At 26.0% G+C, this 15,199-nt stretch overlaps 1 protein-coding gene across 1 annotated transcript; it reads left to right on the top strand.

The window, feature by feature from the left end:
• The first annotated feature begins 66 nt into the window (after window positions 1-66).
• LOC129988460 (nonsense-mediated mRNA decay factor SMG9-like) lies at window positions 67-14,067 on the top strand. The gene is made up of 13 exons (XM_056096693.1): window positions 67-240; window positions 1,488-1,556; window positions 2,732-2,966; window positions 3,993-4,081; window positions 4,944-5,056; window positions 6,270-6,378; window positions 8,167-8,268; window positions 9,457-9,542; window positions 10,417-10,517; window positions 12,480-12,587; window positions 12,732-12,824; window positions 13,674-13,806; window positions 13,918-14,067. Exons 1-13 carry the CDS (start codon window positions 217-219, stop codon window positions 13,994-13,996), a joined length of 1,341 nt encoding a protein of 446 aa, XP_055952668.1. The 5' UTR covers window positions 67-216; the 3' UTR covers window positions 13,997-14,067.
• Window positions 14,068-15,199: the final 1,132 nt, after the last annotated feature.

Genomic DNA, 15,199 nt, shown 5'->3' with positions numbered 1-15,199 from the left:
AACTTGTGAATTCAATAATTTTGAAAATTCAACAATAAACCTTTCACTATAACCATGACTATCGCATAAGGTAAACAAATAAAGTTTCGAAGTTGCAGCAATAAGCAGCTGAAGCTAGAAAAGATTCTCGTATCTTAACGAGAAAAATAGTTATAAGTTCATTTTTTGTACTTCAAATAAAAAAACTGAAATTCTGTGTTCATGTAAAATAATCTTATGGCCCCACCTTTGAAACCAAAAGTATGAAACTATTTTCATTTCACTAAATTTTTAGTTATTATATTGTCTTGTTAGTAATTGCTGATTAATGCCAAATTTTGATATCAATATCAAATCCTAGATTTATTTTCGTGTATAATGATCATACTTTTATTTTATGTTATCTGAAAACAGTTGTTTTATTATTTTTCGTGGTTATTAACAATGCGAACACTATTTCCATTTAATTTAAATACCTTTTTTCGGTTTGAAAGGACGGTGTATAAATATTGGTTGGGAAATTGTCATTGTCTCTTAAGAAAAATTCAGTTTTTACTACTTTCCATGAGCGCTTCCAATCATTAGATGGATAAACGTTTTTTGTTTACTTCTGCCATGACAGAATTTCAGACATAAACTGCTAGCGATTTTAACTATTTTATTATTGATTCAAACAGGAGAACATTTGTTTGTATATATTTTTATGGTTTTAAATTATACCTTCGTACAGAAAAATAAGTGAATTCCCATGATATCATGCACTGTGTAGTATTTATTTGTACATTATATTACACTGTGTCCCTTTAGAATGAGGAAATGGATTTCAAAATAAGAACCACATCGTACTTGTGTATTAACCATATGGCAGCAAGTAAATGCCAAATAAAAATTCCTAAGATAGCCTGTTCTTCATAACTGAATATGTTTGCCACTGATAAGAATTAAGTCTGAAATTCGGCACTGGTATGTAGACAAAAGTTTGTCTTTGGCAAGTGGTTCATTGATGGATTTTCTTTTTCTGGCACAAGGACCAGTACTGCTAAAGCAATGCCTGCTATATGCAGTTGTTTCCAACATGTGGCTAATTAATTGATTGCCTTTTTATGGCACAAGGACCAGTAATGGCCAAACAATACCTGCTGATTGCAGTTAATACATAAATACCAATAACATAAAGCATGTGTCACATATTGTCTAAATTGAGATTTTATCATCATACTGAATGATTAGAAGTAGCAGTGAATTCTATAAAGCATAGGCACATTTTATAAAAATAATAAGTTTTTAAAATAATCATATACAATATAAAAATTAATTTAAAGAAGCTTATTAATTAACTTTTAATTAATTAGTCAAATTAGCATTAATCAAAGACTAAAGTATGATCAGATATAGATCAGCATTTAAAGTATTTTCAATTAAATTATTTCAATAAAGCATTTTCATTTTATTGCTTACAGTAATTAATTTCTCTTGAAATCAACTTTTATGTCTATTATTCATTTAAGGACTCTGCTTCAGAACCAGATGCAGGAGCTGCAAAAACGCTTGTCATTCTGGCTAAACCTCCTGATAAAGTAAGGAAATATAAAAGTTTTTCTTTCTGTTTACATTATTTTACTGCAGGACTTTCTAAACTAAGTAATTTTAAACTAAATTCAGTTTTAGTTTAGATTTGGGTTGCCCCTTCGATTTGCGACAAATTTCAGTGACAAAGCACTACTTCTGGTTTCCATTAACTTTTGTTTTCATTGGCATTACTGTTGTTTAACAACCAAAAATCCTCTTGGTGCCGATCTTGGCATTAAAAAAATGACCCAAAAAATCAAGGACACCCAATTGTAAGCTTTTACCCTAAATTACATGCTATCAGAAAGAGTTTTGTTGAATTTTCATCTGAAATTATCAAAACTCAATATACATTTTTCAAAATGGATTATTTTAACTCTTAGGTGTTTTTTGATGCTCAACTCCAATGAGTATTATTCTTATTTGTTTGTATCATTCCATAAAAGTAAAATATTGTTAATAATATTGTATATAATATATGTATATATATGGTGAAATATTTTTCAGATTTCAAAAATTTAATTTTAAGGAGAAAAAAAAAGATACTATCAAAAACATTAATAATAACTTAAAGTTGTTTAACCAGAATAATTGGTATGAAAATAAAATTCTTTCATAATAAAATGAAATCTTTTATGAAAAAAATGATAAAAATAAGACTAAATTGATCTAAAAATTAAACTAACAAATACTATCTAAATACACCCGTATAATTAGACCAGTTTCACTAAATTAATAAAAAAAAATTAATTTATACTTGCCGGAAACCAGTTACTCTTTAACATGAACATTTGAAGTTAAAATGTTTAATATATTTTACCCCCAAGCATATATTATCTTTACATGACATAACTAAATGCTATTCAGATTTTTAGACTTGCTTTTTGTTGCTTAAATAGTAAAAAATTGGCTGTTCTAAAATTATCATCAACTGCTCTTCATTTGTTGTTAAAACTTAGTTGCTTAATAATTATTTATTGCACCATGGTGAAACACTAATGTTAACAGGTTTATAAGAATTGACATAGTTCATGAAAATAATAATTTAAAACTAAAAAATAATTTTAAACTTATTCAAATTAGCTAAAAAGGAGGGGGGAGAATTCATAAATAATTTTCATATAATTATAATTCATATTCATCCAAATTTTAAAATAGAATATATAAATGTGATTTTTTCCAGAATAAAACAGTTCAGACTGGTAGTGCATTAGCTAGTCCTAATATTCAAACAGAATTACTGAAATCTCCATCAATTGCTCAGAAAACATCTAGTGCTGGTGAACAAGATGAAAGCACTTCAACTCATGGTACATCTTCTACTAGTAAAGATAGTGACTCATTTTCTGATTTGGTTAAAAATGTTGCACAGCGAGTTTTCCATGTGCAGCAGAAACCTACAGCTGCTCAAAGTGATGGTAAGATGTAGATTATATTATTGTAATTTTATCATATCAGTTTATCTTTGAACTTTAATGATTTATTTGATATTATTTGCATTTTTTTAATTATTATTCCTTTAAATAAAATATTTTGAATATCAAATTTTTGTGGTTTAGTGAAGATATTATACCAGAAAAAGAGAAGAATTTACTATCTTAAATCAAATATAAAAATAACTTTAATTCACAGGTGGTTATTTATCTACCTAATTCTATTGTATTGCTTCATAAATCACTGTTAAATTTGTTGCTAATGAGGTGATTGAGAATTAGTTATCTTATAATCTATAAAAAAGATTAAAAATATAATCAAATATTTATTAAAATGCTACATATCTCAATAATATTTTTGATACAGCAAGACTTAATGTTATCACTTATCAATATAATTTTCAATTAATACATAGTGTAAACATGAAACACAAGAAAGTAAAACTGACATATGTATTCATATGTAAATGAATACATATTTTTATAAATAGTATAATATTTTTAACATTAAAAAAATGCATTTATATAAAATATCGTAATATACAAGATTATCTTATTGTCTGCAATTTTATCTTTTATTAAAATATGCATATTAGTCATTTTAATTCTTGTAGTTTATTTTTAAAAAGTGCATCGTAGAAAGTTTTTAAAAACTGCTAATAACAGTAATTTTTTTTTATAAGTTATTAATAATTTTTGAAGAATGATACTTTGTTTAACTAAATATGAGGGGTCACATTGAGGCTAATAAATAAAAAAAAAATTTAATGTCTATGGGTCTAAAATTGACTATTCTATAAGAGATATAAAAATTATAACTTTATAAAACAAATTAACTATTTAATTAATTTTCATCTGTCTTCATTGAAATTTTTCTTATTCTTTACTGCACTTCTAAACAAAATAAAAAAATATAAAAAAGTCATTAGTTTATATGTTTATAACATACAAACTATTTATAAATTTTACTTTTATTTACTTAATTAATGACTTCTTTTATTATTGTTTCAGGCGAACAGAAAGTGTCATCTCCTCCAGAAATGTCTTACCCTGTTAAGTTAGTAGATGAATCTTTACAGTGGTGTGACAGTGCTCTAGAGGTATGATATTTTAAATTTTGAAGATACGAAAAAAAAAATAATAATAATAAAAAAAGAAACTATTTATTTGAATAAATTAAGACAGGAAATTACATTTTCATTTTGTGAAAGATTTATTGAAAGGAAATGTAATTAGAATATGTTCAAATTAAAAAGTTAATTGTGCATTTTTTTACAAAGGCTGTTGACAATGAAAAGTTAAAATATTCTATAAAAACATTTCTCTGATTTCATAATTTTTGTATAATTATGTGTATTTATGTTTTGTGTGTTTAATATTAAAATTATCTGAAAAATATATCACTCACAGGTGGAGTATATTGGAATGTAGTGAGCAAACTATTTTTCTATGTCTTTTTGTGGGTGAATATTTATGCAATTATGTTCTTCTCTTCTCTCATTCCAATCACTCACTTACACACTCTTCATTTCTTGAAGATGTAGCTGTATGTTTATAACACTGGACTGAAAATGTTGTGTGATCTTCTTTTATTAATCTTTCCTAGCTATGTATATTTGTGCATAGGTAATTAATGTGTTGTTTAAATGAACCATGATTTAAACTTATTAAAAGGCAAAAACAGTTTCTAATTATAAAAGCTGCATTTTCTTTGAAGTCTGTTAGATTTTTATTTGGCACCTAGTTATACAAGAATAAGTTTGCTAAATTTATAATAGGGACATAAAAAATAATTATTGTTTAAATGAAATTAATGAACCATATAGTTATTCTTTGATTAAGCAGAACTTTATCAGTGTTCTTTTTAAATCTAAGTTGTAGTTATTGATATTTAAATAAATGGCTTATATATTTCTTATCTTCTGATAAATTTTACTAATTTCAACTAATTTTTTTTATTAGTATCTTCATGATTCATCAGATTTTTATGTGATTGGCGTACTGGGCCTTCAGGGGGTTGGAAAATCCACAATTATGTCCATAATTAGTGGAATTCATTCTGAAAAATCAAAATGGTAAGATATTTTTAATTCCTATAATTATTTTACATTTGTGCAATTATTTTTTATGTATGTGGTTATTTTATTTATAAAAGAAATTTTATCTGATTTTTATTCTTAAATTTTTGGAAAAAGTTTTGATTAAATCAAGTTCTGTTATTTCTTTGCATGATCATAAACTCATGTTTCAAGATTTTTATTGAATGTTCATGTTTGAATATTTATATTAATATATTGCTTTTTATAGCATTCAACTTCTATTATTTATTTTTTCCCTTTAATATATATATATATATATATATATATATATATATACACACACACACTGGTGGTCAATTGCTAAAAATGGATCAGATTGTTAGGCATTACAATAACAATCATTTATTGTGTTCTGAAATCCAGAAAGGTTTGAAAAGTGTTCAAGAAACAATGTCATTCTGAGCTGAAAACATAAAAGTAAAAAAAAAAAAAATGTATCTATCATCTGTAGTTATTCTAAAAGAAGATGTCAATACAGGATTTGGCCATCATGGAGGGTAATGAATGATTCCACACATTGTAACAAAATCTGCACGTTATCCAACAGCTGTTACGGTAATTTATCTCATTTCTTTGTCTGTGTACAGATGAAGGGTCCTTGTTTATTGGGAAGCATTGTCGACCAGCAAGACTTCTCCTCAAAACATCCAAATTTCTTCTGTTTGATTCAAAGCTGGAGAGCATGCTGGTCATTTGACGTGCAGAATAACTTCCCTCTCTAGACACTTCTAGATAGTGACTGTTCAATGACATGTTGTATTGTCGTTCATGAAAACAAATGTATCACCAAGAGCGCAACAGGTGGTGATACATTTGTTTCACCAAGAGCGCAACAGAACATGAGAACATGAAGCAACCAGACATAGTCCCTAATGGAAATATATATAGAGAAACATATGACCATTGAACATGATGCTACATATACAGTGTCAGTGCCTTTCCAGTGTGTTTGCTATTGCCATGTGTTCCTTAGCAATTGTCCACCAATGTATTATGTTATATGATAAATATGTGTTCTGCATTATAAAGTCTCAGGAATTTTAACTGAAGTTAATTACTTTTCTTCTATTTTATTTAATCATATTTATTATTATTTATATTTATTATTTGAACACATAAAGTTGATTTTTTTATTGTTTAAAAAATGGGAAGAAAAAAAACGAATGATTCTTCCCAACCCCCTTTACAGGCAACTTTTTAAGCCTCAGACAAATGACTTAAAAGAAATTGGTGAGCATTGTACATCAGGAATTGACATGTTTGTGACAAATCAACGTGTAATACTTCTTGATACTCAGGTGAGAATAAATACTTTATAGATCATTCTTTTAACAAACTAATTCATACTTATTTATTCTTTAATTAGTCTTTTTATTTAATTTAACTTATAAGAAATATTCCATAAGCTTACCATTAGAATATTTCTACTCAATTAATTTTCTCATACTGATTCAAAGTAAATTTTTTTCGGAATCTTTCTGGGTGAAAATAACTGCTTTTTTTTTTTTTTTTTTTTTTTTTTAACTCTGCCTTACTTTGCTTTTTTTTCATATTCATTTCATGGAGTGTACTTGTGACTCTTAAAATAATATAACTGTGCAAAGTATGAGTCTTCTTTTCATTTACTCCATGGTGTGTACTTGCAATCATGTTTTGATGATACCAAATTAAACTAATTTTAATTTATTTAAAGATAAAATAACCTCTTCCCATTTGCCCATTGTGTATGTGCTTGAAGAACGTATTACTTAAGAAATTCTTATAACAAAGTTTACAATTATCACATATCAAATCAACTGCTGATGACAATATATTATAAAAGTCATATATAAAAATTTAAAAATATATATAATATTAGTAACATACCAATATGTGTGCAAATAAAAAATTTAAAAAAAAAAATGTGTTACATTTTAATTTTTTGAAATATTGTGATTATATGCCTGCAAGTGAAAAGTCATAAATTAAATATTATGTGTGACAAGTGACAATTTCAAAGAGATAAAATGATTTAAAGTTTTTATTAAAAATTTTATTTAATAGGAATGGCAGTATTAAAAACTAATTCTTTTTTATATATGTAGTATAAATCAGGAGTTCTCTTGAATATTCTAAATGAAGAAATAGTGTTTTAATTTTATATGAATTTTAATAAAACTTATAAGGGCAAATTGAAGGAATAAACTGAAAGATTAAAGCAGTACAGTAGACTCCCGATTATCCGCGGGCGGGTTATCCGCGACTGCCGCACTAAGTTTTTTTTTTTTTTTTGCTTCCAAGCAAAGAGAAAATGCTTCCAAAGCAAGAAGCAAACACAAATGACTGATTTCTTCAAAAAGGTGTAGTTTTACAGCTATGCTTTTGTAATTACATAATACATTACAGTATTAAAACAGTACATATGTATTAATTTTTCTGTGTATCCTTGACGCCTCTCGTAAGTACCAAGCACTTTTCTGTTTTCATTAACAAAATGCATTTTAGGATAGTTTTGAGTGATATACTAAAATATTAAGCGTTAATTAAACATTTCCTGTTGTTTATTTTACGTTTTATTGTATATAAAACGATTTTTCAAAGTTGGAATGACTGTCTTCTCTTTTGCTATACCCGTTTTCAGCTTTTTTCGGATTATCCGCGATTTTTGTTATCCGCGGCGGCCGCGTCACCCAATTCCGCGGATAATCGGGAGTGTACTGTAGTTGATACCCTTTACAAAATTCACATCATACTTTCTATATAACATCATAATAAAACATTACGGCCAATGAAAAACAACATCTTTTTTAATGCGTCATTTGTCTATAGAATTATCTAGAGTGTGCAACAGTGATACATAATTGCTTTTTATAAATTAAAAAATTAACTGTTCAAACAATTGTCACAAAAGCTTTCCTGGAATTTTAATTATGGTTCATAAAATTTGTGAGTTAAATTTGAAGAAAATTTATATGGTAACTGAATTCCTACCTCTACATACTATTTATGCATGTACCTTAAATTTGCCAAATTTAAATAACAATAAAGCTTACAGGTTTATGAAATTTTTTAATGGAATTGATTTGCAAAGCTGCTTTTTCTTTCAGCCTGTTATGAGTGCATCAGTAATGGATCACATGATTCAGTATGAAAAGAAACCTCCTGGTGGTCCCGATTATCATTCTGTTGAAAATGCTTTATTAATGCAGGTATCTTTTAAACAGCACTTGTATTACATAATATTACTAAATTAGTAAAATGCCATAATAAAATGTACACTTCTGATTTAAAAAATAAAAGAATGTTGTTGATGAGTCCAAAATGAAAGTAAATTACATTTTTAAAAAGTATACAGTAAACAAAATTTCACCTACTACATCATTTCCTTCTCTAATTTCAAATTTTTTTTTACTCTGATAAAGAATGAAAGTGGAAAAGAATGCTGCCAATACGAGTTTTTCAATGAAGCAAAGTAATGAGTTAGGAGTTAAACTGTTAAGAATTAGCAATTATCGAAATTTTTTAATATAAAATTTGGTTGTTATGGTAAGATAACAATTTACCTAATTTAATGTTTTTTTGTATGTCTTCAACCCTTAAAGTTATGGAGAAAGGTAGATTTCAACCCTCTAGAATTCCTTATAAATCGGATTTTTTATTTGCAAACTCGACTAAGCCCTTCACTCTCTCTGCAGCATATCTCTCGGCGATTCAAATCTCATTAAAATCGCTTGATATCTTTTGTGTTTCAAAATAATAGGGATAAATTGTTGTTTATATAAAAAGTATAGCACCTGTATATACCAATAAACATCTATGTAACTAATCTTCCATCACATAAACTATTTTTTTTTTATTTAAGAATTTTTGCATAAATTAATTCTCAAACAAGAAACAGAAGTGAAGTTCAGAGAAGTACTGCAGAAATTTTCCCAAAATTGGTCATGAGAACCATAGCAATAAATATTTTTCCTATGAAGATCTGTCTAGAAATAGTAGAATAGTAATTATCAGTTTTATGAAAAATAAATAAATTATTAGTATTAATATTGCTAGTTAATTTTAAAAAAATACTATCTTGGTTTTCATTGAGCCAGTTATTCTGACTTAGCAATGATTTAATATTTAACTTTAGTCAAGAAATATTTGTCATTAAAATATAATAATTCTACAACCCTCCCCCCCCCCCTCCAACATTCTTTGAAAAGTGTGGGGAGGATGTTAAGCTCCTTATTTTTATTTTCTTATTTAATTTTTTTTAAATACATAAACACGTTTCTTTTTATGCACTTATTTATTTACTAGCCTGTATTGATTCAGTTTATCTGATCAATATTGATTTTGTTTACTGCTTTGTGACCATTAAGAAAGAAATTTTATAAACATTTTTTTTTCAGTCATTACAACAAGCTGCATTCATGATGGCAGTTTGCCATACCATTATTTCAGTCCAAGATTGGTTTATAGATCTCAATTATCTTAGGTAAATAAAAGTTTAGTTGAAAAAATATTTTCTTCAAGTTAATTACAAAATACATGTTTAATGCTTTCAATATTGTTTTTTCTCATTTTGTCTACAGATTTGAGTAAATATGTAATGTACCATGCTAAAGATTTTAAATGCTTGTCTGAAGTAGAACTTAAATTATTATATTTTATGGTTTAATAATTATGCTAATTTATTTTGGTTTAATAATTAGTATTTTAGTGACAATACAATAATTATTTAATAAATTTAGTTATTTTGAATTCCTTAATAAAGTTTCTATGATACAATAAATAAAACTTGCTTGAAATATTTTAATAACATTTTCAGAATTCTCTTTTCACCATTAATTATTTATTAAGAAATTTTTTCCAAAATTATCCTCTTAATATTTGATATTATTAAAAATTTAAAACATTTACTAAATGTGATTGTTTATGGTATTGTTACTAATGTGGATTTTGTTGTTTTTTAAAATTTTAACTTGTGTTTTTATTGATATGAGAAAGTGGTTTTCTTCCAGTTTTTTATGTGAAATTATTTTTGTTTTGTGTGCTATTTTTGTCTTTATAGCACATAAAGCTAAGACCAAACAATTATTTATGCTAAGCTATACTATAATATGTTTGCATATTCAAAAATTTTGTTCATTTTCACTTTGATTTTCTTGGGCAGCTGATATCATAATCTGTTTTAATATTGAACTCATTTGTAATTATTTATTTTTAATCTATGATTGAGATTTTTTTTATGTTTGTTTTCTCTCATTGTGTGGATGGAGAGAGGTCCTGTTAATAAATCCTTCTGTTTTATAGACTATATAAACAGTTTAAGAGTTTTAGCTAATTTCATTTAATATCTTTTCTATCAGGTTCCTTCTCTCTGCTGAAATGTTGAAACCCACAACGCCTATAAATATCCATGACTTGAATCCTCTTCCAGAGGAAACTACGGAATATTATCCTCATATAGGTAATTATTCTACTTATCAATATAGATAATTTATTAAAACATTTTAGAATTTATACAGTGCAATGATTTTTCTATAAATGCATTAAATAACATAAAAAGTAAGACTCAAAAGAAAAAAAGGTTTAAAAAAATTTTAAATTGAGTTATTGGAATTCAGTTAAGAAAGGAAAAAAAACCATTCTATTGATATAAATATAAAATGTTTTTTTATTATATTGACAAACATGTACAGATTTATTCAAAATGTTTCTGACAAATTTTAAGTACAAGCCAGGCTAACCAAACTTTACCATTGTTTTCAGTACGTGCATTCTTACATAAAACATTTGGACTGAAATGATATGTGTGCATGCAAAAATTCAAGAAAATCAAAATGAAATTATTATAGATTAGTTTTATAAAACAGTTTTAAGATGCTTCAAACATGTAAAAAATACTTACAAAAATTCAAGTTTTCATAAAACATTTGATGCGAACAACAGCCATCATGTATTATAGCATGGAATAAGCAAAGTAGTGATGATGCCCGAGAAGCTAATTTTGGAGAAGCATGATGGAAACAAAATGTTAGTATATTCATGTCATTTTTTTAATGCCAAATATGATGAGGAGAGAAAAAATAATTTCATGTGCTCAGTATTATCATTAACTGTCACCACATCACTATATAATTGATAAAATGAGGCATGTGTTTGGATATCTTTCAGGATTCAAACACATTGTTCTCTACTCATTTTTATTAGATGCATTATACTCAAAATACATGCTTATCATTTCAAAATTGCTATAGGATTCCACCGATTTATCTAAGATCATTGAATAGAATAATGATGTTTTATACTTTGCAATTTACTGCAAGATGAACAGTGCCTTCTAGAACCCTTTATCCATTTATATGTTCCCATATCAAATTGACTGGTTTTTTAAATGAATAACCTGAATTAAGGTTTGCTGTACTCTTTAAACCAACCTAGTTAAATAATGTAAATGATATTACATATCTAAAATTAAAGTTTAAAAATTAATTGTATTACAAAAATATATATGTTTTCTTCAAATTTTGTTTACAAATCTTACATATTGTAAGGAAAGCTAGTTAAAATCTCATGACAGTTATTTAACTAGTTAACTTTGTTTTGATTAAAACCATGTTTCCATGTATACCACTGATTAGTATTGTCATTGCTATTGAATGAAAATTTCATTAGCATTTTAAATCGTTTTATTTATTTACTTCTGAGTTGCTGTTCACAATTTATAAAATAATCATGTATCAATTTTTATTAATGACTTTAAAAAATTAATATTCAGAAGTTTCTAAAAATTGTGTAGTCTAATAATCTGTAATATTTCAAGAAGCTTGTGTATTTTATAAACTACTTGGTGCAAGGGGGGTGCTATAAAATTTTGTTTATTACGATTTTTACATAAAAGTACTTTTTACATTAAAAATGCATTCATTTACAAACACATTGCCGTTATATCTAATGCTAATTTTAAATGAATTTTTCTTTCTTTCATGTATTAGCCGTGTGAATCATGATACACTCTGTTGTCACCAGGAACTGATTTAATGTGATAATTGTAACTTTTATTAAATTATAAATACTTCAAATGTTACTTGTAGACATTGAAACATAAAGGTTTGGATGAAATTTTCATGATAGTTAATTTTTTTATTATTAAAACAGTTAAAATTAATTCATTAAAAAAATTATGTCAATTAGTTCTTAATAACTTAAAATTAAAAAAATTCTTTAGATGGAGCAAGAAAACAAAATTAAAATTAATAAAATATTGAGTCTTAAAATCTGAGTAGAATTAAACTAACAATTCTCAACCAAACTTCTTCCACTTTAACTCTAATGCCTCTTTATTCCATTTGTTTTTTATTAAAGATAAAATTAATTGTAAATTGTGATTTGAAATTTATATAATCTCTTATTTCCTCCCAATTTTTAGTGTTTGTACAAAATCATGCCCAAAAGAGAGACTTCTCTGCAAGTACAATATCCAAGATGGAAGAGACCTTGTCTAATGTTTTCCAAAAATCAAAATTAAAATATTCAGGTACGAATATTAAGAATTTTGAGACTAACTATTTTTTATACTTTATCATCGCATCAGTGATTGAGCATTTATTTGGCCTGATTTGAAAAATGCAAATATGTTTGTGTATATATATATATATATATATATATATTTAATTTGTAGGATCTGTGAATCCTCATAATCGTCGGTATCCCAAAGATTCTCCTCCAAAAGTTAATTTGTTTCTGATTCCTGATAAAGAACCTCCAGACACAGGTATTTTTACAATCAATAGGTTTTGTTTATTTATTTATTTTTTTAATTTAAGAAATCGTTTTTATTACTCCGATTTTCCTCAACATTTAAATCAATTAATATTGCATAAGGTGTATTTTAAAATTTTAACGTTATTTAAAAAAGAACTATCATAAAAAACATTCAGATTAATTATAGATTTTTTTTGTCTTAAGTACTAATATATGCATTAAAAATAGTCCATTAATTTAATATAAAAAATAGTTTGTTTACTGATATAGAGTGAAGTTTAAATTAATTAAACAAATAAAAATAATACTGTGTAACTGCTTATTAAAACAAAGAAAATGTATTTAAAATATTTTTGTTTAATGTTTGTAACAATATACATTTGTATAAAAGTTGTATTTGTATAAAAGTCCATTAATTTAATATAAAAAATAGTTTGTTTACTGATATAGAGTGAAGTTTAAATTAATTAAACAAATAAAAATAATACTGTGTAACTGCTTATTAAAACAAAGAAAATGTATTTAAAATATTTTTGTTTAATGTTTGTAACAATATACATTTGTATAAAAGTAATCCTCTTGTTTTTTCTTAACCTTAATACTCAATGTAAATTTTCTTTCATTGAACAGTATTTCAACTGATATTGTTTGAAATTATAAGATATGACGAGTATAAAAATCTCTGTTGTACCTGTCTGATTTATTATATCTATGCCAGCTTTCTCCTCACTGTTTGTAATCTACCCACATATCCGCTTTAGATTGGTTGGGTTTCTCTACCTTAGGTATTAATATTTATTGTTTATCTTAAATACAAATATTGTTATGTCTCATTATTATTTTAACCCTCATTTTTCAGATTCTCCAAGCCATCGTTTTCCTGAATATAAAATACATCCAGGCTATAAATATCTTACTGAATCTTTAAGTCGTCAAGTATTATCAATGCCAAGATCACTCTTAACACACACAGCTTTATCAGAAAAAAACTGGTAGGTTAAAATGATTTTGTGCTTTATCTATTGCTATTGGTTATTTTTTGAGTAACCAATGACTTGCAATTTTATGCTTAATTCTGTATAAATCATTTTCTTTCACTACAGGTTCCACTATTCTGCAAGAATCTGGGAAACAGTAAAAAAGTCTACTCTGTTCCTTGAATATAATAGACTTTTGCCATAAATATGTCATTGTACAGTGTTTTATTGGGTGATATAAGTTTATTACTCAAACTTTGTAAATAAAAAAATACTTCATTTGAAAATACTTGCACTTGAATGAATCTTCATTATTTGACTGTCTCAAAAAAAAGTCAAATTTAACTAATTTAAACTTACCTAAAAAAAATTCAATGAATAGAAATTTTAATATATAGAAATATAAATTAGATTTTTTTATATATAATTTCCTTACCAAAAGCTGTTATATGCAATTAATTATTTTGAGAAAAAAATTTAAGAAAATTAAACCAAAAACAATGTATTTTTATAAAATGTATAAATGTATGTTGCTTACAATTTATTGAAAAATTCGCATTCGTCTAAAAATTAAATAAATAAATAAAAAAAGTAAATTTGTATTTATGTGTGAACAAAGTTATCCCTGCTATCTTTTTAAACATATTCTTGCAGATTTTATTTTAGAATGGTGTTTTTTCATTTTCTACCAAATACATTTACACATGCTGACTCTCCAAAGTGTACATGAAAAAGTGAAATCAATATTCAAGGAGAAATAATACGAAATCAGGTTTCATTAACTTAATACTTAGTTAAGCCACTAGGTTGCCGAATCACATCTTGGATCCTATGGGATATGTTGTCAGTAATAAGGCTGGTTGGCGTCTACGATTATTTTCGTTAATCCGTCCAATTACGTCGACATTTCGGGTAATGACTGCGGTTGTGCAACACATCTCGACTCAGGGAATAAAAATAGAAATACGATACGTCAAAAGTATTCCCGTAGTTTGCATATTTTTAAAAACTACATAAAAGTATTTAATGAGAAAAAAATTTTAATGAAAAATAAGGTTTACAATTCTCAAAATATGTATCAATTATTTGTCAAATAAGTGAAAAGTGCTGTCTTTTAAATCGAAAATTGACGAATAAATGTAAGTATTAATTTAGTATTTATATTTAAAAACTAATTTCTTCTAAAGTATAAATGTAACAATCACACAGCAAAGATCGGATGAAGTTTTCTAGGGGCTTTTAGGCATTACAAATCTTTGGTTTCCCCCTTTTTTTCTCCATAATTTTAATCTTATCTCTACATAAATAGTTTTACATAACAAATTTTGACATATTAAAATAAAACTTTTAACTATGAGCCACTTTTTGGAGATTGTTTCAATAGTTGCGTATAAAACAATTCAAAATT

This window comes from Argiope bruennichi, chromosome 10 (assembly GCF_947563725.1).
Source record: "Argiope bruennichi chromosome 10, qqArgBrue1.1, whole genome shotgun sequence".
In the NCBI taxonomy this organism is placed as follows: Eukaryota; Metazoa; Arthropoda; class Arachnida; order Araneae; family Araneidae; genus Argiope; species Argiope bruennichi.
Note: the sequence above shows the minus strand (reverse complement) of the source record. Positions and strands in the feature narration are given on the sequence as shown.